Genomic DNA, 23,514 nt, shown 5'->3' with positions numbered 1-23,514 from the left:
ACGGGTTTATTACGTGCAAAGTGCGACGTATATATTATCTAATTATTAAAGCTGATGTTGCCATATTTAATTAATTGAACTTTCCCTAGGCCTTGTGTGACTTTCCCACAATTATATCAAAACGGACCAAAACACGGAACGCACATAAAATACGGATGTCCATGTCGAAAATGTATACAAGAAATCAAAACAATAATAAAGAAGTCATTGTAATTTAACCAAAATTTATTATTTTAGGTTAGGCACAAATTATACAGCGTAAACAAATCATATTATCTATTGTACTGTATATTGTTTATTTTATGTTGACTACTACATGTCCGTTGTAGAGAAAAAATTCTTATCTTACTTGTCAATGATTTGCATTTGTGTGTAAACAAGTCGTAAACAAAGTAGAAAATGTAAACAAAATCCAAATTTATTTAATCTAAACGTATTAAATTACCTTTTTCTTTATAATATCTATGGTACCACTCTAGCAAATTTTTTATCGTAAATATAACTACTCCAGTGAATTAAATACTCATTAAAATGGGTATACAGTAGGAAAAGCATTTGACCCATCAGAATCTAGAGAGAGACATCATGCACGACAGAGACAGTTGAGGTCTGTCACATAGTGGGGCAGGATTCAGATGGATCAAACTCTTTTTGTACTGTATAGCAAATACGCATTAATCAAGTAGGCTAAGGAATAAACTTAAAAAGAGCACAATTTATTTTGGTTTTCAACAAAACTGAAATATTAAACTAATAATACTATACTTAATACTCGAATTATATTTGAGAAAGGTAACCAGTAAATTACAAAAAAAGTTATGATAAATAGTATTAGTATTAAGTTTTAGTATGAGTACAGTATTAAGTTTTAGTATGAGTATAGTATTATTAGTGTAATATATTGTTGAGAAATAAGATAATTTGTGATATTTGGTGAAGTAATTATCAAGAATTTATTTGTACGCCGTACGCCAGGACCTTCCATCTGATGTGACAACGAACAATGTTGGAGAGCTTGCAATCACCTAAAACTGGACTGGAAAGTCCAAAAGCTCGAGAATTGCACCCATCTCATCACCCATCATCACCCATGGCCTCGAGTGAATTAATTAATTAAAACAAAATTAATTCAAGTACATTATTATTAGTTTACAGATTATCCAGTTTTCGTGTCTTTTATTGAAGCTTCAATTTCACCATTATTTGTCGTCCCTAAAGAAGCTGAGCTACAAGTAAAGGCTTTATAGACTTGTAAGACTGCTAGAATACTCCTCTGACGTATATGTTTGAAGCAATTTTTTTAAATGTAATCGATAGTATATTGTATTGACAATTTTTATTCAAACAATTACAATTTGTGCAAGGTCAAACATGCACTTGTACAATCCATTAATCAGTATGTCAGTATGTGTAAGTGACGCATATTTGTCGATAAATTTAGTCTCTATTATATAAAACCCCAAAGAAACTTCCAATAGGTCCGTTTCTGTGTATGACTCACAATTTGTGTCGTAACAGAAACAGAAAGAAACGACCCAACTCCAATACTTGTGCGCGTGGGTGAACAATACACTCTAACAGACCAATAATACTGGACACATTCCCAGTCAGTAGTTTTCAGTACAGTATGAAAGACTGCGATGTTTGTTAGCTACTCATGGCGAACTAAAATAGTAGTTGCACTTGCTACAAGACGTGTTAATAGAAGATAAAATGTCAAAAAATAATAGTTTGAAATTGTTCACCAAAACTTGGTCTCCTGACCGTGTCATTGCAAAAAACAATGTTGATAAAGACCGACCATTAACAGCAACATTAGAAAAACCAACTGTTTTAGACATTAACCTGATAGGAAAAATTGACATGAGCACCATAAGAAAGGAATTCTTGAACATATCAAACTTATGTCGTTTGCCTCTAATTTTGAAATCTAAAAAAATGAAAGGTGTAATAAGTAGACCGGCAACAGTAAAATTTAAAAAAACAAAGCGTAGTGAAACCAGCGAAGATAGTCTCGACGAAGAAAACATAAGTGTGAAAAGTGCCAGAAAATCAAAAGTACCTAGACCGAACAACCGATTAAAACAACTTGATGCCATTTCTAAGCAGAGCAGTATTAAAAAAAGTGTCAGTGATCCTAACAATAATAAATCTTCTGACGGTAAAAATGTGGTGGATATTAAAATTTTAAAATTACCACGGAAAAATTTAAATGATGATGTAAACGTATCGAGTAAATTTTTAAGTCAGCCTTGCACAACTTGCGGCAGAGCAAACCAGCCGGAAAGGTTTCACAGTCATCCTGCAACACCACTGAAAGTTGGCAAGAAAGTGGAAGAGGTGCAAAAAATACCTGGCAAGTAAAAACAAATTCAATAAATCATCCATAATTTTTCAATTTTTATTATCTTTATTATTTATATTATAGATATGAAATGATGATTCAATGATGAACAATGAACGTAACATAATTAATCATCCTCATTTTATTTATTAGTTTTTTGGGTGTTTTGGTCACTGTAAAACTGGAAATAATACTTATGAATATTTTAACACCTACGAAATTTACTTGATAAAAAGGGTGACTGACCTAACTGATTTACTATTAATTAGTTTATTGGTACTATTTTTATTTGATTGAAGAATGAACATTTTAATATTATGATTGTTGGTAACACAAACATTTTAGTTAGTCACTTTATGAGTGACTATTTTTTAAAAAATATTAGAACGAATGAAGTTAGGCTACGTCTAAATAAAATAAAAGTGCAGTTTGATCCATTTGAAAAAATAAAGTTTAAATTTAATTAAGCAATTCACTTTATTAGTATGTTATTATTAATTGTAAATTTCACACATTTAAATGTTAAAGAAGTTAACTATAGATATTTTAACTTTATACCAATCGAAAACTGTTTGAGAGAATGTGTGAAGTGAATTTTGAGAGAGACATCATGTAAGACAGAGATAGTAAAAGTCTGCAAATTGCAAATTTGCTTCGTAGTGGGAATCTTTTACTGTCTCTGTCATGCATGATGTCTCCCTCAGAATTCAGTAGGATCAAAGACTTTTCAATCAGTATATGATAATTCACTAATTTAAAATATGTTTTGTTATTTGGGTTACATATTATTAAAATAAACTGAAAATATTCAGTTGCTAAAAATTAACTAACAATTTATTATTCTAGCAATTTATTTTCATTAATTTTAAACTTATTTATTCTTCCAAATCTATTTCATCGACTTCAAATTAGTCCCCATCGCATGCAATCCACTTATCTCAACGTTTTTTCTTGTCCTCAAAGTACCCCAAATAGTCATTTTCTGAAATGGCTTTCAACACCTTCGATTCGGCATGTTTCACTTTAATTGACTCAAAATAATGTTCCCGAAGCAATCTTTTAAGTTTAGCGGATAGCCAGGAGTCACACGGAGCTAAATCAGGCGAATACGATGGTTGCTCATCTTTGGCGAAAAACTCATGTAAAAAAATTCGGTACGAATAGATATTTGACGCCTCTGAGACCCAAAACATCCAACATGAAACTGAACATTCTCATTATATTTTTTGTTGTTGTTGACTGTTTTTTACTAAAATATTACATTTTGTTCGTGACGAGTTTATTGTTGCCACGCGTAAATATCGATTCACATTATGTGCCTAATTATATGATTTACATCTGATCTCCATCATTTTATTGCTATTATTACGGAAACCTTTTAATCATAACGATAATGGACTACAATGCTATGTTTTTAGAGATAAAACTCTTAAATTACAATTTCAAAAGTTGAACTTTAAGTATAATATTTAATAAGACATAACTGTGGTGGTTTTTTCGAATTTTCTTCCTTTAAGAGATGTTACTCCAGTTATTATGACTGATCCAACTGTAACAATGTCAGAGAATTCATATAGATTATGTTCAGAGAGTTTTGAGATGACCTGCCTTGTTCTTTCAATAATGTGGTGTTACGTTTGAAATTTCATTTTTTGTAAAATTTTTATTTAAAATAAAAATGCATTTTATTAGGTTATTTAGAATCGTAAGATTTTGCCAATTTTGGAACATGACATTCTGAGTTAACAAGTAGCCCATTGTTATAGGAATTCAGTGATATTAGTTTTATCACTGGTTTAAAAGTTCTGTCATTTGTGCAATTTTATTTAATTTAAGCAATTGAGTATTTTATTTATTAACACTTATTTTGATAAAAAAACCGAACTTATACAAAGTTGCCTTAAAACCTTTATAACTTCGTGATGGAGTATTATGTGTGACAATACTCAATAATACATTATCAACAGCTGATTAAATGTCCATCTTTTTGGAACATGTTCTCTTTTAATGATTTTATATATGTCCACCCTAGTATACTGCAAAAAGAGAGATTTGGTTTGAGCAAAAGGCGTTAGTTTCTATTATGCAAGGTCAGTACCAGAGTTCTGGGCAACTCGGTTAATTAAACACAGTTATTTTCATGTGGGTTTGGGCATGGTATATATTCAAGGAAATCATTATTGATTTCTTCATAGGCGTAGTTAACCTCGTATGTTATGTGAGAGACTTGATTCATTTTAAATTCATATAAATCATACAACAAAGAGTCTTTATGTGTCTGTCTAATTTTAGGGGTGCTAAGAACTCCTGCACTACTTTTATACACGTAATTACGCCTCTTGGATTACCTATGTAGTTCTTTTCTATTTTAAAAATAATTCTAAATTTACACTTAAGACATGCAAGGTGGTAAATTTACTGGTTTTAATATAAAATGCAACACTTAGAATTTGTTGATCCATTTTAACATAATTTTTGGTAGTTTAAACATATTTTATTTTAGATTTTCATGATGTTATTAATAAGGTTCTGCACTATTTCAACAGCTAATCAATAAAAAACTATCCACAAATCATGTTTCTAGTTTCATATGTGTTTATTGTAAATAATATATAATATCATGCACTTTTTTTGCTAGGACACTAATTCTAATTTGTTTAATGTTTTATTTTCAGTAAAAAGTAGTGTGCAAAAGCCTATCGCCATGAAGTATAAGTCCAAAAACAATCCTGATAAACAACCTATTTCGAACGTGAAAAAGCCATCACTTCCATCACAAAAACTGCTCCACACACCTCCAAAAACTGCATGTAAAGAAGAGAGCCCCAAAACTACAAGAGCATGGTCAGCCAAAAAATTACTAACTTGTAATATTTGTGGACGAGAATTTGGGACTGCTTCTCTACCTCTACATGAACCGAAATGTTTAGAGGTAAATAATAATATTAATTGTTGGGTTTTTTTTGACAAAATTTATTTAGATACTTACATAATTTTTAAGACTATGGTCAAGTGTAGGACTGATTTAAATTGGTGCCAAAAAACTTCCTTCTTTGTGAGTTAGTAGCGCTATTGGTCATTTAACACAAGATTAATCGTACCGTACCCGAGAAGAGTAGTCTCAACGTACCTTTAAGATCGATACATCTCCAAGAAGAGAATGATTTTTAAGTAGTTAATAAAATTGCTTAGATTTTTTCCGTGTGGTCTTACCCAAATACCTATTCTTCCAACACAATAACAAAATATAAAGTACGAACTATAAAAATTGTTTACACATACCTACCTCACTTGCCCCTTAAATATATAGAGAATACTTACATAAGTATATGTGTATTTTTTCAGAAATGGGAAAGAGAAAATCCAAATACTGTAAACTTAAGACCCACATTTCTCGACAATTCACATAATGCACTTACACAAGACTATCCCAATAAGCAAACAGAGAATGATATTCAGGTACGTACTTACCTATTAGTCATATAAAACTAATAATAATTAATGTGGTAGAAAATGTAGTTTTTTTGTTTTTGATATGAACTCTAATAAAAGAAATTATTTGGCTATTACCATACAGCACAGGTACAAAAAACTCATAAAGCAAAAGGAAGTTTAGAAAATAACATTTTATGTAAATACAGTAATCCTTTTAAAATTGAATTCTTTCATTCTCATCACAATGATTAAAAAAATATTGTAGTTTTTGGCTGATTAAGTTTAGTTGTAGTTATGTTATATTAAATTCAATTTTAAAAGGTCATCTCAATCGGCGATGGATCTGGTAAAGAATCAGAAGGGCGACAATAACAAGACATTCTTCCTACTGGAGTGTACTGATTGATTAAAAGTAAGAATAACACATTATGACAAGTAAAACTCATGGTGTCTCAGATGAATTTATTGTTTCAATTCGACTATTAGGGTGTGAAATTATTACATTTCTAAACCATTAGTTAATTTAAGTCTTTCATAAATTTTCAGATAGAGTCAAATGTATTTATTTAATTATTATTTATTTTTCTTTCGTAATTTGAAAGATTGGAAATATTTTTGTAGATGAAATGTGGTAAACATTTGATTTTAGTACCTTTTTACTTCTATTTCAAATTGATGAAACTACTTATAAAGTAGAAGTCGCCCGCTGGTTTATCGTTTACTTTACGATAACCTACGAAGAGGACTTTTCTTTACTAGACATTTCTCTACTGGCACTTGATTTAGAACCCTCTAAATTGGCGAAGTTCATGTTGAATTTACTTTTAATATTTTAATTCAACATAATGACTTCCAGAGATGCTAAAAAACGAAAACATATTTTGATGAAAGTGGAGGTTTTAACAACGAATTTAAAAATCTAGAATAAATAATAAGATATAATAATTTACTGTGTGATCTATTGTGCTCGTCGCCTACATACCACTGACAGTGGCTTCCACAAAAGTGAAATACATATTAGTCAGTATTATTTTTTAAACCAATGGTTCAGACACTCATTGACTCACCTTGGCATTGATCTAATGAGGCAATTTTGTCCTGAACTACTTGATTCCATGCAACTTTTACTTTAGACTTAAACACAACAAATGTGAAATTAATATTAAACTTTATCTGCATTATTAATATGGTAAAATCATTTTTGTCTTAAATTTTGACACATTTGAAAAAATAAAAAACGTATTTATTAAGTTATTATAAGATTTCAGACCCAGTGGTCGATTTGGCCTAAATTAACAATACGTTCTTTTTTAGACAACCCTACAGCCTTGTGATAACTGTGGCAGGACATTTTTCCCAGAGAGGTTACTGGTGCATCAAAGAAGTTGTAAAACCCCTCAACCGAAAGTAAATCAATCATTATATTAAACAAAGACACATTACACTCATTTACTTTCCTTCATTTTATAAGATGCACAAACCACTGCTCCATTGCACAGCACTTGATCCCATTTTCGATCGACGGATGAGGACCGTGGTCAACCGCCTGAGATTGTCTGATTACAATTAGAGTAGAACCTTACTTGCAGTTTAAGCGTATATATTTTATATTTTGAGAGATATTTATTTTAATTTTTCCTCAAATTATGTTTGTTTAACAACAAAAATAATCAAGTCAGTCAAGTAGCGGTGGCACTTCTGAATGTTCTTTGAGGAACACTAGCGTATTTAAGATACCATCTATTATTTTTTAAGTAACACATACGTTGGTTTTCTAAAGATGTTATAGTGGTAGAACCAATTTTCTCCCTAAAATATGCCATTTTAGACATAAAAATTTAGAAAAACTTTACTTATCGATCACACAATATTACATCATTTTTAAAGGTAAGCGACCCAATAAGAACTTTTGATCGCTGAGTATATATACTATATAAATTATTTTACCTAGTAAACAATAGTAGCATTAAGTATAACAAACTATGAATTTATGCAGAACTAGCTAAGCCGTTCACCAAGCAGTAGAAAAATTTATTGGTTCACAAAATGTATTTACAGAAAAAAAGTACTGAGCAACTTGCACCGTTTGTGGGCAATACAACAGATTATACATCAACAGATTCTAACTGCCTTTGCGATCAAATATACCAACCAAATTCATTGAGTGTGCACGAAGAAAACTGCTTGAAAAAATGGACCGAAGAAAATACTAAAGGTAAGAACTGGAAATGTCTACTTTTGTGCCAAATAAAGTGTATATGCATTCTTATATTTTGAAAGAGTATAAAAGGTTATAAAGGCTGCTAAAATACAATTAGAAATCGGATCGTGTAATTACCCGAGTCAATACATGTTTATTGTGGGCTCTCTTGCCTCATTACCATCCTGATTTGAACTCGTACCATCAACACTGGACATTGTCATGAGTGTATCTTTCCTTATACTCAGTTGTTTCAGTTGAACCAGAATTAACAATAGATCAAAAAACAATACCGTCAGTATCAAAACAGGAACTTCTTAGGATACCATCAGCAAAAAGGCCACCTCTTTTCCCCTGTTACTTATGTGGAAAATTGTTTACTGTAAACTCTATTTATATACATGAACGTCAGTGTTTGAAGATGTGGAAAGTGGAAAATGAAAAACTACCACCACATAAAAGACGACCCCATCCTCTTAAACCTGACATCAGATTTACAGGTTTGTTTCTATTCTTGGCTCAAATTTAATGTCTAATCTGAAGATCCAAATGAACAAATTTTAACTTGGATACATTTGTTACAGACGATGGTAAAATCGATTACGCAGCCACCAGTGAGGCAAATTGGCAGAGTCATCTCAGTCAATTAGTTCCTTGTACACACTGTATGAGGACGTTCAATCCTGATCGGGTGGACACACATGAAAAAAGCTGCAAGGGCTAATTTCAAAACTGTCTAAGGAGGCTTTCAGCTTATATCTAGATGGTATCATTAAAAAAAATCAGTTCCAATTGGACACTGAAATAAGTGGATATATGAGTGCCTCAAGTTGGAATGTCCGAGAGGTCAACCTACAGATCTAAGTATCATACAACATACAGAACGAACAACATTGTGCAATTCATAATTATTGTAGATTCTTTGATTCGTATATCTAATTACATTTTAAAAATACAATAATTATACAAATATTAATTTGTGATATCCTCCAAAAATATGAAAATTGAGTTTGTTTAGGTTCTTAGATATACTTAATAATACAGATAGTGAACATAGTATAAAGAAACAGCTTTAGACCTTTTAACGGAAACATTAGAATTAAACATGGATCTCAATATATTAAATAGATATACTGTAAACATTAGAACTGAGAATCATGTGTTAAAGTGTGATTATATTTAAATACGATATAATACATTTTGAATTAATCCTGTTTGTGTATTTATTTTTCGTTTCCTAAAATCAAGTCGTTCGACACCCCCTGGAAGGCGTCCCATAATTCTGGAGGAATGAATTGTCTGGCAGTATAAGCACAGAACTAGTAAGTGGTTAAGGACAGCCCAAGTACTTGCGGTCTACCATTGTTATAACATTGATAATGTTATCTATGCAGGGGATCCAAAGTAGGGTGTCATTTATTTCATAATTTTAAATACACACGCTTCATAATTAAAATAATAAATTTATGTCAATATTGATAATATTTTTATTACTTTAAATTATATTACAGTTTATGCGTTTCTATTTTAAATTGTTAAATAATAACAACCTTTAAACAATCTTAACTAAATATTATTTTAAAATAATAAAACAATAATCTGTAAAAATGTGCAATTCATTTTATAGTTTCCCATTGAAATAATACCCGTAATTAACAGTTTTCATTAATCTTTCGTTAGTACGTTGCTTTAATTCGACCAAAAAGACAAACAAGTCGCGTTTAATATTAAATTAAACATTAGATAATGTGTCTCAATAATTATATTTGAGAACTTAAGAGATCAGTAGATATGAAATAATCATTGAAGTTGGTTATATATTTTGAAATAATATTGTCTAAGAATAGTGTTTGTTATACCCACAACAGTAAGTGAATCTATAAATCTATATTCATAAATATAAATTTTAAGGGATAAAATCTGAATGAAACAAAAAATCAATTTTTCAACATTTAATGATTTCAGATCTCTCAAAATATTTAATTTTATTGTTTGGCTCTTTATGCGAAGTAAAATTAACATACTTATGTACAAATAAATTTAATAAGTGATATATTTTTATTCATCTATAGTACACACAACCAAATTTATATGAAATCATTCAGTATTTACAAGAAAGAAAAGTTTCTCGGAGATTTGTTCCTGCAGTGTCAAATTCACTGTTCCCATGTATAGTAGTATGAAGTGAATGTTATTTAAAATGCCTTATGTGGTGTTATCCGAAGTTCAAGAGAGAAGAATTTTTGCTCTGTCAGAACAAGGCAGCTTAGAAAATCTATTCAAGGTTTCTGGAGTTGGGAACCCTAAATAATAGGCCTAGGAGAAGTCGTGGAAGAAGAGGAAGAAGAAGTCGGTCACCACAGAAGACCAAGACCATTTTTTAGCTCAAATAGCAAAAAGAAATCCCGTAACGTCCCATCCTGATCTTTTTCGGTCGAAACTATTAGAGACTTTGTACTCGAGAATTATTTAGTAGAAGACGCTTGCTTACGTCGTTCTTTGTTGAAGCATGAAAACTTTGGAGACTGATTGGAGACCAGAATCGATTGATTCCCATTAGGCAGTCACTAACTGGTCAACGATATGTGGATTTAGTGCTACAACCTGTAGTAAGCCTCTGGAGAGGTGCTTTCGGGGATTCTTTCCTATTTATGCAGGATAAAATGAAAGATGTGACCGAATTAGGGTGTCCCTCTTGTTGGCCGTATCTTAATCCCATTGAGCACTTATGGGACAACGTTAAAAGAAGAATTAGAGCCCTTCAAAATATCCCTTTCAATAAATTAAAAAATTTTAGAAGAATGAGGAAAGCATTGTTGCACTACTGCACTAGTTTTAATAATTATTTTTTAAGAAATTCACAATTCACATTTGTTATTTGCTCTATGTAAAACTTCCAAGTTTGGTTGTGTGTATGCTGTATGTATACCATACACACTAACTACTGTCGACTACACAAGTTTTGTAATTTTATATTTTTAGTTATATTATAAAAATTTATGAGTTTTATTAATATTTTAGAACACTTATATAATTAAATTAACATGGCCTTGGAAAAGTCTAAAAGTATAGAAGCCGGCCTTCAGATCATGGTTTCGGACGAAACCAAAGATGTGAAGTTAATGACCCAGTTAAGTAGCCAGAAAACTTTCTGCCAGAAATTGAAAGTAATTTTCACGAATATAACCGTCGAGCCTATAATGATGTGTTACATTTTGCCCAGTGTGATGTCAGTCATAGCCACCCAAAATCTTAACTTAGAGAAAGCCTGTAGAGTCAATTTGCAACTCGATATTGATACATGCGATGCACTTACCGCCAAAAATGAATCTTTTGTTGGTTACAAAATTGCAGAACGACAAGTACAGCAACTGGTTACAAACAGAGCTATGTACAAGAATGTACTGCAAAGTTTATTCCCCACAGTGCTCCTGCTGTTCCTAGGGTCTTGGAGTGATAGGCAGAAAAGGAGGAAACCTTGCATAATTATACCTATAATAGGAGAAATTTGCATGTGCCTTGGACTTTTAATTTCTACGTACTTTTTCTTCGAGCTTCCAATAGAATTTAATGTCCTGGTAGAGTCTTTACCAGCAATCACAGGTAAATTTTACATTTAATTTAATTTAATTAAACATTAATTAAATTTATTTTTAGGAGGGTGGGTTTGCATGTTTATGGGCGTTTTTAGTTACATCAGCACCATAACTAGTAAAGAAACAAGAACATTGAGAATAGGTGCAGTAAATATGTTCTCCAATGTTAGTATAGGCATTGGTATCGCCTTGAGTGGGGTTTCATTTAAGTTCACTGGTTTTTATGGAGTGTATGTGTTAGGTTTGATTATGTATATTATTGGATTGATATATGGGATCTTTTTCGTTAATGATATAACAAAAACTGAACAAGACGTGAAACAAGAAGGGTCAAATAGAAAATACAAGAATTCACTTTTAGATTTTTTTGATGTAAGATATGTAAAGGAAACATTTAAGGTAGTATTTAAAAAGGGCGAAAGGAATAGAAGGCTACGGATTTGTCTAATCATGATTTTGGCGATGTTTATAATTGGTCCTATTCATGGTAATAAAAATAATATAATTTAGTTTATTAGATATCATTTGAAAATATTTTAGGTGAAATGAATGTAGTATATTTATTTGGACGATACAAGTTTGGTTGGGATTCTATAGGATACAGTATATTTTCAACTGTTCAGTTTGTGACGCATATTTTTGGAACTCTGTTCTCTTTAATGGTTTTCACCAAATTTCTGCAAGTGGATGATGCAATACTAGGCATAATTTCAAGTACTAGCAAGATCTTAGCTTCGATAGTTTACGCTTTTGCACCGACAATTGAATATCTCTACTTAGGTAGGTTTATGTAACTATGTGTTGAAATAAACTCTTGCTCTCATAGTTCAATAAAGTTCACTGTCCAATCTCTTTTTACGTAATATGCCTCCAGTGGATTTTGATGCTCTGCAATTGATCATGGCGATGATTTCTCGTTTATCTTTATATTAAATAATATTATAGTATTAATTACTTCTCACCTCTAGAGCTCTATTCTGCTGCTCTGATGTCACAGTGGAAAGCGATAAAAGCCGGCTGTGGGTTCGAACTTGGGACCGAGTAAAGCGGTCTAATCGGAGGCTTCCCAGTTGTTGGGGGTGCTTCAGAATAGAAGGACTTACCTTGTTATAGACGCTAACTTCAAAACAACAAAACATTGATAAGCCAGGAACACATATATCAACGTAAAAATTGCATGGGTACAAATGTTAAGAGCCCCACCGAGATGGAAAACATACGCAAAACTTTAGAACCGTTATTTAAGTCCTTTTTTGTTGCAGGTGCTTTTGTGGAAATACTCAATGGAACGTCATTTATCGCTTTAAGATCACTAATATCTAAATTAGTTCCTCCGAATGAATTGGGAAAAGTCAATTCCCTATTTGGCGTTTGTGAAGCTATCATACCTTTGGTTTATGGACCATTGTACAGTTTTTTGTATTCAAAAACCATGAATAGTTTACCTGGAGCATTTTTTTTAGCAGGCGGAATATTGACAATTCCAGCAGTCTTAATTTTTTTGTAAATGTAATTATGTATTTAGTTGATGTAATATTAATGATTATTTTTGTAGTTGGCTATACGTGGAAAACACAAAGGACAAAAAGGAAATTAAATTGGCAGAATCATCAAAATTGATGAAAGATTATACTAAAAGTGATGAAGAAAATAAATGAATTAAAATTCAGAATTTACAATACAATTAAAATACCTTATTTATCATTATTTATAAGATGATGTGCATTTAATTATTATTATCATTTTAGAATTTAGAAAAAAGTACCTTTTTTCTTCTAAATTCTATAAAGAATATGAAAAACTTAATAGTATTAAAAAAGGAATGAAATAAAAATCATATAAACTGATCAAAATATTTTAATTCTCTTAAACAATACAATATAGAAATTATTTATATGAAAATTTATTAAAAAAATTGTACTCTAAAACTGACTTCATATTCTTACAAAAATCGTACGTCCTTAAAAAACTATTTCATCGCAAACCTGTTATGTGAAATTTTCCTTACTAGTGTGTCTACTGATGTCTAAACTTGGCCATGGTACCTAACTTTAAACAAAAGTAATTATTAACGAAAAATTCCAATACATTTTAGTTAGTTGGTTGTAAGTTCAAACAGTTTGTTTCCTCGTTCTTCTTAAATCTTCTTAATAACATTTAATAATAGTGACATAATTATTTCATTGAAGTCAGTTGAATTTTAAATTCAATAGCAATTTTTCGTAACTTTTTAGAGAATATGATCGGACATTTTTCCGGAGAGTATACAACATTTATTATATTTATTAGAGATCGCTAAATTTGTCCGGAAAACTCTCATATTAAATTGTTCGTATGTACAGTATTTTTTCACTCTACTCTCACCTCACAGAGTTATTTGGAAACAAACAGAAACAAAAGATCTATTTTTAATTAAAAAAAAAAATAAGAGAACTAATTTCTTTTTAGACACATTACATACATATACAAAGCTTGACCCCAAAATACATGTATTTGATGTGCAAGAAATTTTAAACTAGAGCACAAGTAAATCCACGTGTGTATAAACCTGTTGACCCAAAACAGAAGTGTTAGTAAGTATGGGGTGTAAATTTTTGCACAAATTTATGGACAAAAATAAATCACATCAAATAACTGCTGTAGTTGAGTTTTCAATATGTGAAAAGACCTTTAACAATATTCAGACAATCGGATACCCGGTTGGGTAAAATTGACACATAATTCACAACACCATTTGAATGTTTTTTGTAAAAAATACATTTGTTTTCTTAAGTTCTTTGAAAAACTGCGTATCAAAAATTTTTATTTTTATGTATTATATTTAGTTGAAAGGTTAGAATATTGATACATTTGTATAAACAAAATTGTGTAACATGCTTTCAATTCAAATCACTATTTATTTAAATTTGTATACCACAATTAGAAATTAATAAAATTGTGTCTATATGTTAACATATAGTAACTTTACTCATTTATAATCGAATCGACATTGAATGGTAAAATCAGAAGAAAAAAATGAACAAGGAGGTTGTATATCTTTATACTCACTGACAACGCCTTAGTTTAACTGGATGTGTTTAGAGAAAGCTAATGTATGAGTTGAATTCATAAGTTAACAATAACTAATAATAATAATAATAATAATTTTAAAATAAAGTTAAGGCATCAGAAAGAAGAAATAACTATAACTATAACTTGTGAATTTCCTTCTTTTTATTACATTATAATTGACCCAATATAATGTTTTAAATTGAAAACACACTTATGTCTATCAATTACAATCAAGAAACATATTAAAAATGGAAAAAAGTATTCTATACAAAGGATATTAATATAACATATTGTTGAAATTAAAAAGGTCATATAAAAATAGACCAACCTTTCAAAATTAATTTACTCTTTACTTTTAATGATTTAAGACTATAGTCATTAAATCTTGAGCCACACTTATTCATATAATATATCTACCATAGAGCAAGTATCAAGAAACTTGCAAAATATTCTTCAGATCATCAGGTAGCTGACTCAGGATGTCATTCAACCTCTGGTTTAATTGTTGTTTGATAGATTCACTAACTGGAATGTCATTCTCGCGACATTTGTTAATTTTGTTCTTCATTTTTATTATCATGTCAACTACTTCTACCTCAGGTTTACCCTGAACCCAATCCTTAAGGTCCTATTAACAAAAACAACAAATTTTATTAATCAGATAATTTCTGACACTTAATTTAAATTAAATAATTTGCCTATTAATTTTAGATTTTCAATATCAATACAATTAATACAATTAATGCTTACTGCTTTTGCAAGAGCTTCCAAATGTAAAGCTTGCAACTTTGAAGTCAATTCAGCATATCTCTCATGGAACCAAGCCTTGAAGTTCGGGGATCGAAAGAACCTTTTGTATAAACCTATCCAATCTCCCTTAATTGGAGTTGTTAATTGGGGACCAGCCATTTCCAAACTCGCAAAAAATTTATCTGGATTAAATGGAAGAGGAATTGGTGCAGCTTTAAATGGAGATATGCTCTTTTGAAGGGGCATGAGACTCGCTATATACCTTTCAAGGGGGATCATGAATGTTTGAGTTAATTCTAAAAGATGTCTTCTTAACAAAGCTGATTGCACTTCATTTGGCCTTTTAGAATTGACGCCGTTCATAATTTTTTTAATAATAGTTTTGTCTTTCTGCAAGAATGACTTATAAGCAGTATACACCCCTGGATTGTTGTCTATAAATTTCATTGGAGCAGTTTTCTTCAGTTTATATTTGTTTTGTATTGAAACTGCATCCTCTGCTAAACGTATTGTATGAGGCCAGTGATGTAATGTTTTTGCGAAAAAAGGATTTGTTACGCCAATGATGACTGGTGGAGGTCCCTGAATTCTGTTGGTGAATTGTTTGAATTCACTGTCATGGATTGTAAAATATGGCCTATAATCGCCACAATATTGAAGTGGATTAATAATTCTGTAAATAGAAATAATTTAATAAATAGTAGTTATACATTATATTGGATAATACAAGGTGATTCATAACTTGTCCCAAATTTGAGACACAGACAGACATGCACTTCTAAATAATAAGTCGATTTCTTAAAAAAAATTCTTATAAAAGTCCAACAAAAAACGTCTCAGTTTATTTTGTTGTTCACATAATGCAGAAAACTGGGAATAACAGGACCATACCATTAAACAGATAGTGTACTTACCTAGTTAAAGCTAAAACCATTGATGAACAGTGAGTAGGTGATGATGCCATTATCACAATAGGTTCAGATGTTAGTACTAGTTCCCATAATAGATGTAAATGAGATAGTACAGGTTGCAAAATTTCAAATAAATTTATATTATCTACGTAACTGCTGTCTGGTGTACAACTTGCTGAATTTGGAATGGTAGACTAAAATAAATTATAAAAATATAATACAATATATTAAGCAATTATTTTATCACAAAACTACTTAGTGAGTAAGTACATTTCTAAAAATATTTAATGAGGACATTCTTGGTTTTTTTAGAAGAAAATTTCATGTGAGTGTATGTCCAATGGAAAACTATTAAGTGGTAGCATATCTTAAATTTAATAAAACATTAAATGATCACTTACTGTAAAATTTGAACCTAATAATGGCAAAGTTTGTGTAATTCCAGGTGTAGGTGGTGGCCATTGGTCAATATTGCAGCAGGCTGCTTCTAGACTAACTTCTCCACAACGAAAATATTCAGGAGCTATAAAACTACAGATTTTACTAAACAGATTATTAAATGGAAGAAGCGAAATTATCACAACGCTCTGAAAGAAAGAAAACTAGATTTAAAATCATTTAACTAAAGCATAATTTGGTAAACAAATAAAAGCTTATCTTCTAAAACATCTTATTTACTAACAATTAAACAAAAACAAAGCAATATAACATATTTATTTGTTATTTAAAATAACTGTAAACATCTACACTCAAGCATGAATCTTATCTTTATTTGAATTTAATTATATATAAATAAATGTTGCTTACCTTTTGAAAATATCCTCTTGGCAATGTAATATCTTTGACTTGTCTAAAGTAAACATATCCCCAATAATATGATCCATCAATTTGAAGTGCCGTTGGACATTTTGAGTTATATTTTTCATATTCTTGATTTAGATGCTTTTTACCCTGGGTAGTTTGCAGTCTTATTATAAAGTTTGTGTCACCCATGCAGCCTGAATTCGAGTCAGGGAATGCTAGGTAACATATGTTTGAAATTTCCTGTTTAGTCAGTTTCACATTTTTTGGAAAAACAGACTAAAATGAAGTTACTGTAAGCAATGTTTACATTTTGTATGTCTATCAAACCTCAAGTGCCTGTCCTATTTCTAAGTCAAAAGTAACAATACATATACAATGTAACCACTTGTTAAAGTTTTTACTAATGGGTTGTTCAAATCCATTTGTTACATTTGTACCATCTGACATATTAGCAACGTCAATTATTTAATATACACAAAAACACAATTAACTAACACGACATATTTAAAAAACAATTTTATGTTATGAAGTTAGTCGCATAGACCAAATTTAGGTTAGGAATACATATCATAGAAAAAGTAAAAGAGAATGACATTGTTGCGACACAATAACATAGGGTGTCTCGAAATTAAAGCGCAGTATTTCACCAGTACATTTCATGTCCACAAGTAGGTCAAAAAGTTTCTAATATACATTGACTGGCAAATGGTCCTTAAGATGATATATGGTTGAGACTTTCTTTGTTCTCGTATAAAGAACCGTTATCTATTCATCTCAAAAAACTATATTTTTCCTCTTAATTCTTATATTATGGCTTAACAAGTAACAACAGGTTACAGATTTTGTGAAACATTTTATAGGATACGAGTTAATAAATGCTAATAGAGAATGATAAATGATAATAGAGGTAAAAAAGAGTAACTAGATGTAAAAATTAAGGTGTTTCTCTCATCTCTATCATTCAATTTGGGTATTTATTATATTTATTTTTTATAGATTTAATATTGTAGATAAATTTAAATTAAAACAATTTCATCCTTCAATTTAATATATTGTTGTTCAAAATAATGTCCGATGTGTTCACTGTTTGTGCTGAGAAAAAAGTATGGTAATTTCTTAGGATCAGTTTCTTGTATTCCAATACTTCTGATATTTATATTCCGTTGTAATAAAATTTTATTAAAAATGTTGACCTTGTTCATAATGTTCACTTTCTAAATTAGGTGTAAAATAATATAAATGAGAATGCAGGAAATAAAAAACGATATGTCACTTCAATCTTAAATTTATTAACTTAAAAAATTAGATCTTGTGGTCATTTGTAACATAAATTAAGAATTGTAATATATTTAATTTAAATATATTAATTAAATATTGGCAATGACAAATAGATACATAGAATATATTTTAATTCTGAATAAATAATCAACATTTGATGCGGGGATTAATCTCCTGAGCAATGCCACCCCAGGATAGTTTGAACATTCTGTTGCGCCATCGTATGGCTGGACTTTTAAAGGCTAATAAAAATAAACAAGGACCCGACATTTCACGGAATAACCAGCCAATAATAAAATCTGCTTTATTAAACGGTAACGTTCCATTCTGAAACAAAGATACATATTAGAGGATATATAATATTTTCAATAACGAATATTGAATGATAAATAACAAATTTTATAAATATAGAAAATTAATGTAATAATACCTGTATGACAGATAGAAGGATCCAATCACATATAAACCATAATAATAGGTGAATTAAATAAAAAACTAAAGGCTCAAATTTAAATAAATAAGACGTTGCCCACGCCGCAAAAACTCCAATAACTACACATTCGGATAGAGGCTCAAAAATTATTAATTGAGGCATCATTGCTACCCTTAATTTAGCCCATCTGTAACAAAGAACATAAATAGACCATGAATTATTAGATATTTATAGAGAAGAAAAAGAAGTATCAATTTGAAATTTAAACTTGTATACCTTAAAAGACGTTCTTGAAAACTATGAACGTCACATGTGCCTGAATTTTGCAACGCAGGTTGACTGCAAACGGCCACTCTCCAGCCATTGTCCAAAAAATATTTAGCTATAAAATAATCCTCTGCTAAATAACAGCCAAACGCTTTGAGACCCCCCTCATCTTCTAGAACCTTTTTCCTTATAAGTGTCGACATTCCCGTATGGCAATTAGCTTTAACGAAATCGGCAGTTAAATATATTCTAGCCTGTGCAGTTCCAAAATAAATCTAAAATTAAATAAATATAATAATTTGAATATATCAAAAACGTCAGTATGAAAGTATACTTTTTCTAAAGTTGCTGCAAATCCACTTCTATCGTACGTAAAAGGCATTTGATGCACTATACCCGTCTTTTCTGATAAATGACTAACCATATCTAATAAAGTATCTTCTTTCACTGAAAACAAAAATTTGTTTGTGTCAATTTATAGGAAATAGACACAAGAACGACGAGCAGATTGTTTGATTTCGTTAGTTGAGTCGTTACGTATCATCATCTATTTATTATTGAGAGATAATGACTGACCTCAAGTTTAGTTTTGAAGATGAAACCTGGCTTCAAAGAGGCTAAGAGGCTTCAATGTATGGTCCTGCATGTAGTATGTTCACTGTGCAGGTCAAAATATATATTCTTAATAAATAATTATTAATTTTATGGGCACTATAGTAACGACTCGACTTGAGAAATCACAAAACACTAGGTGACTTACTTCTAATTCCGCTGTCTGATATGAGAATTAAATCATAAGCACTTGCTTCATAAGCAGTATTAATATTATTTATTTTCGGATTTACGCCGACTGTCGAACCTCCTGTGTATATTTTTACTTCCACATTTGGATATTTAGATTTTAAGATATACACTAAGTCAATTGCTGGATCCTTCTCGTCTTCTACACTAAATAAGAGTTCATACTAAAACAAAAAATTAATTTAATTTAATTTCAAATAACTAGTATATAGTAATACGAAGGTAACAATTTATACTCCTTTAAAAACTAGTCGATTTCATGAATAATAATAATAATAATAATAAATTACATGTATTGTACAAACTCTACTTAATGGAACAACCGTAATCAATAAATGCACCGTCGAGGAAGTTAAAATATCTTGCTGTATAAAATAAGTAATAAAAAATAAAAATGCATTTAATTATCATAATCACGTCTGTCATTCTTTTGTACAATTTATTTTAAGTTTAATTTTTATTATTAATTTGGGGTGTTTTGGGTTTCAGTGTTTTTCTTATGTTGCCACCGAAATAGTCCTTAGTGCAGATGCCACTTTACCGATGATTACCCTGAGTGAGTGAGTACCCTTGAGCACCTTTTGATCTTAAAATTACATATTTGAGATATCGATCTGGACAATTTAGGTTTCGCAGAAATTAATTTGGGATGAGGTACGTTTTATTTTGAAAGGAACTGAGATTCTTCGGTCTCTATTAATAGTTAAATAATTTTTTCTCGGAAACTAATTTTAATACTTCAAAAGCCACGATAAAATTATCAACGAGATAAACACTAGTATCCAATTGGAGTCTTAATTCCGAATTAGTGTATAAACAGGGGTTAATTACAAAATTTAATTTACACTGCTCTATTAACCTTAGGTTGTAATTAAGTCAGAACTATATTTTAATTAGTCCAAGTTGTTGAGCTAAATGGATTACATTTTAGGTGATATCATTTTTAAAATTTTGTGTTTCAATATTTAAAAAACAGCTTTTTCTAATACCATAAAACTCTTTTATATATATAGTGTACATATTTAAGATGGGAACACCCCAGTAATTTACATACATATATTCAATTTCAATGAAAAATTTGGGAACTATGTGTGGTGTAGGTATCTAGTCGGGCCAAATATGACGCAGTTATTATTTAAAAAGTGATATTCTTTGTAAACAATCTTGTATAACAATATTGTCGAACTGTAAAGTTTCTATGTAGTTTAGTATTTTATATAATTTAACAACAATGGCAATGAAACTGATAAGTTATTTCTCACGTATTTCTGGTATTTTTTTTACCCAATGAATTAGATGATCATAAAAATTATTCCTTTTTTGTTATTTTCAATTCTACCAATATTTTTTAAAAATTTCTAAATTATTTATTCATAAAGAGTTAAAGAAAAGTAATCATTAAACTTTTAAATATACGTACATAGTATTTTATTTGAAATATCCTGTGATAATCAATCTAAACAAATTAGATAGAATTAAGCAAATGTGCAAGTACGGTCCTGTTGTATTGTTTAAACAAATACGATTGTTGCGATTGGTTATTTCGTCAAGTTGATAGTGATTTCAGTTACAATTTCATCACAGCCAGTTATTTATAAGTTGTCCTTAAATAAAGGATAAATTCAAATGTCTTATATTTTAAATTTTATTGCATTAACTTAACTTGTAGTAAAGAAACTGAATAAACAAACAGTTTCATTTCTATTTATGTGCATAATTTAAATAAATAAAAACTGGAAGGATTTAAATCCATTGATTTAAAAAAAATATGTTGTCTTAATAATCTGGCATATTTCTTCAGAATTAAAATGAAATATTCTTTCAATAACTTTCCAAAAATTTTGAATTGAAAATTTTTACTGGAAATTACTTCTTCTAATTACAAGTATATTTCAACGACGATTATGAGCCTTTGTAATTCTGAAAGCTGACGAATTGAAGATCAACACTAGTATTAATATATTGATTGATTGTACATTGAGTCATTACGATTAGAGGATGCTATCGTTACGTTGAATCTTATAATGCGGTATATAAAATAAATCTAACGAATATATGGTATACAGTGTACTGAATGCCTACAAATTTTAATGATAAGTAGGACAGTGCATGTAAATTGTGTATAATTGAGTTAATAACCACAATCGAATTTCAATAACTTGAATTCAATTGGTTGGTAATATTTGGCGCCACATTTGTTAAGTCTATTTTTAAGGCAATTTTTAATTCTGCTGTAGAAACATTTTTTAATTTCCTACATATAAAGATACAGATCAGGATCTGCAGATCTGATTCAAAATCATACAGTTCCAAGAGCCAAACACATATCTTGTATAAATTAAAGGTGGACAATAAATTTAGCTTTTCTCTTTTTCCAAGATTTTGTCAGATCTTAGAGAGCAACAGTATATATTGATAAACAACTAAACACATTTAGTTTATAATAATTACAAGCATACTTACATTTGGATAATTCATAGTAAAAAATGTCTCTAAATTAGATGATAAGTTAGGATCCACCCCCATGAGTGGTTTTAAAATTGAAACTCCTGGTGGAGGATTTTCCAAGTCAATGGGTGGTATTTTTTTATGCAGTCTATATTTGCTAAAAAGAAAATTTATTAAAAAATATTAAAGGTCAAATAATAATTTTAAAAACAGGAAAATAATTTATATTTTATAAATAACATTTTGGTATCCATGGAAAATTAATTTTTATGACTAACTTGTCAAATCAATAAAACAAATATTGCCCAACACAAAAGTTGTTTATTCTTTTAACAATTGATTTTAAAATCATGTTTGCAACATTAACTAATAGACATATATATATATTTGTTATATTTTGCTTTATCTTGTTAAGTAATATACGTATTAAAATGATAAATTGTGTTAACATTCATGTGTGTCACGTATTGTAAGCAATAACAAATATTCCACAGAAAACAAATATATGTTCTAAGAACCTAACTAATAACTTTTAAGGTTAGAGCACTTAAGACAATTAATAACATGAATATAATAAAGTATACATACCCATAGAATATTGCTATTAAGTGCAAAATCCACATAGCACACCAAAATACAAAAAAGACTATTGCAAATCCATATAAAGGATAAATCATTGGTGCCATAACATTAGTTTAAAAAAATTGGTCATTATTAATTAAACTACTTCATATCACAATTGTATACATATAATTATTAATTATGTACATTTAATAAGTGGTTTAGAACCACTAATGAACCACATTCAAAAACAGAGTATACCGTGTTAAGATACATCAATAAGCTTTGTTACGGAGGGGAGTGCAAAACCCTGTCTGGCCGGTTACGCTCAAGTCAAACAACGAGTGCGTTCCGTAATTTGCTCAATACCTATATTATCTCGTGCGTTAACTGGAATAAATATTTATTTATTGAAATAATAATGTAATAATTCAGTAATATTTGTATGTATGTATGTATGTATGACGGAGTTTGAGTAAGTGTCCTATAATAAAACTTTTAATCCGATGTATGCAGTATTTTTACCGACATAAACTTGATTCGCTGCTCAGTCGGTATTGTCGACTCTGTGGATCTGTCAAAATACTGAATGTGACATCACGTGTAGTTTACATTTACATATAAACAACAGCAAC

The 23,514-nt window shown here is 29.9% G+C and overlaps 4 protein-coding genes across 6 annotated transcripts; 2 read left to right on the top strand and 2 right to left on the bottom strand.

Annotated features, from left to right (window-relative positions):
• The first annotated feature begins 1,638 nt into the window (after window positions 1–1,638).
• LOC109597323 (zinc finger protein 474) lies at window positions 1,639–9,193 on the top strand. The gene is made up of 8 exons (XM_049961590.1): window positions 1,639–2,356; window positions 5,020–5,276; window positions 5,690–5,803; window positions 7,094–7,186; window positions 7,251–7,346; window positions 7,805–7,994; window positions 8,228–8,479; window positions 8,564–9,193. The coding sequence occupies exons 1-8, from the start codon at window positions 1,714–1,716 to the stop codon at window positions 8,701–8,703; spliced, it is 1,785 nt and encodes a 594-aa protein (XP_049817547.1). The 5' UTR covers window positions 1,639–1,713; the 3' UTR covers window positions 8,704–9,193.
• A 640-nt stretch (window positions 9,194–9,833) lies between these two features.
• LOC109597315 (proton-coupled folate transporter-like) lies at window positions 9,834–13,389 on the top strand. 2 transcript variants are annotated; one of them, XM_020012967.2, is made up of 6 exons: window positions 9,834–9,846; window positions 11,001–11,582; window positions 11,637–12,062; window positions 12,116–12,355; window positions 12,838–13,078; window positions 13,131–13,389. In XM_020012967.2, the coding sequence occupies exons 2-6, from the start codon at window positions 11,024–11,026 to the stop codon at window positions 13,231–13,233; spliced, it is 1,569 nt and encodes a 522-aa protein (XP_019868526.1). In that variant the 5' UTR covers window positions 9,834–9,846; window positions 11,001–11,023; the 3' UTR covers window positions 13,234–13,389. The 2 variants fall into 2 exon arrangements, with proteins under 2 accessions (XP_019868526.1, XP_049824337.1); XM_049968380.1 differs by lacking the exon at window positions 9,834–9,846 and having other exon boundaries at window positions 10,034–11,582.
• Window positions 13,390–13,416: 27 nt separating this feature from the next.
• Window positions 13,417–17,617, bottom strand: LOC109597300 (protein DENND6B). 2 transcript variants are annotated; one of them, XM_049961113.1, is made up of 7 exons: window positions 17,419–17,617; window positions 17,095–17,367; window positions 16,689–16,874; window positions 16,291–16,481; window positions 15,377–16,049; window positions 15,044–15,254; window positions 13,417–13,624 (listed from the first exon to the last, which is right to left on the bottom strand). In XM_049961113.1, exons 1-6 carry the CDS (start codon window positions 17,536–17,538, stop codon window positions 15,057–15,059), a joined length of 1,641 nt encoding a protein of 546 aa, XP_049817070.1. In that variant the 5' UTR covers window positions 17,539–17,617; the 3' UTR covers window positions 13,417–13,624; window positions 15,044–15,056. The 2 variants fall into 2 exon arrangements, with proteins under 2 accessions (XP_049817070.1, XP_019868509.1); XM_020012950.2 differs by having other exon boundaries at window positions 13,417–15,254.
• A 741-nt stretch (window positions 17,618–18,358) lies between these two features.
• LOC109597313 (ceramide glucosyltransferase) lies at window positions 18,359–23,376 on the bottom strand. Its single transcript, XM_020012963.2, has 7 exons — window positions 22,907–23,376; window positions 22,334–22,475; window positions 19,830–20,034; window positions 19,404–19,516; window positions 19,079–19,344; window positions 18,800–18,989; window positions 18,359–18,696 (listed from the first exon to the last, which is right to left on the bottom strand). Exons 1-7 carry the CDS (start codon window positions 23,002–23,004, stop codon window positions 18,517–18,519), a joined length of 1,194 nt encoding a protein of 397 aa, XP_019868522.1. The 5' UTR covers window positions 23,005–23,376; the 3' UTR covers window positions 18,359–18,516.
• Between the last annotated feature and the right edge of the window lie 138 nt (window positions 23,377–23,514).

The sequence above is a fragment of the Aethina tumida genome, chromosome 1 (genome assembly GCF_024364675.1).
Source record: "Aethina tumida isolate Nest 87 chromosome 1, icAetTumi1.1, whole genome shotgun sequence".
Taxonomy (NCBI): domain Eukaryota; kingdom Metazoa; phylum Arthropoda; class Insecta; order Coleoptera; family Nitidulidae; genus Aethina; species Aethina tumida.
Note: the sequence above shows the minus strand (reverse complement) of the source record. Positions and strands in the feature narration are given on the sequence as shown.

Coding starts and splice junctions, on each gene's coding strand:
- LOC109597323 (XM_049961590.1), top strand. CDS start 1,714: ATGTCAAAAAATAATAGTTTGAAATTGTTCACCAAAACTTGGTCTCCT. Junction 5,277..5,689: donor ATGAACCGAAATGTTTAGAG/GTAAATAATAAT, acceptor GTATTTTTTCAG/AAATGGGAAAGAGAAAATCC. Junction 8,480..8,563: donor ACCTGACATCAGATTTACAG/GTTTGTTTCTAT, acceptor CATTTGTTACAG/ACGATGGTAAAATCGATTAC.
- LOC109597313 (XM_020012963.2), bottom strand. CDS start 23,004: ATGGCACCAATGATTTATCCTTTATATGGATTTGCAATAGTCTTTTTT. Junction 20,035..22,333: donor TTACTATGAATTATCCAAAT/GTAAGTATGCTT, acceptor TTTTTGTTTTAG/TATGAACTCTTATTTAGTGT. Junction 18,990..19,078: donor TTTCAAGAACGTCTTTTAAG/GTATACAAGTTT, acceptor TCTTTGTTACAG/ATGGGCTAAATTAAGGGTAG.
- LOC109597300 (XM_020012950.2), bottom strand. CDS start 17,538: ATGTCAGATGGTACAAATGTAACAAATGGATTTGAACAACCCATTAGT. Junction 17,368..17,418: donor AAATAGGACAGGCACTTGAG/GTTTGATAGACA, acceptor ACTTCATTTTAG/TCTGTTTTTCCAAAAAATGT. Junction 16,050..16,290: donor ATGGTTTTAGCTTTAACTAG/GTAAGTACACTA, acceptor TTCTATTTACAG/AATTATTAATCCACTTCAAT.
- LOC109597315 (XM_020012967.2), top strand. CDS start 11,024: ATGGCCTTGGAAAAGTCTAAAAGTATAGAAGCCGGCCTTCAGATCATG. Junction 12,063..12,115: donor TATAATTGGTCCTATTCATG/GTAATAAAAATA, acceptor AAAATATTTTAG/GTGAAATGAATGTAGTATAT. Junction 12,356..12,837: donor AATTGAATATCTCTACTTAG/GTAGGTTTATGT, acceptor TTTTTGTTGCAG/GTGCTTTTGTGGAAATACTC.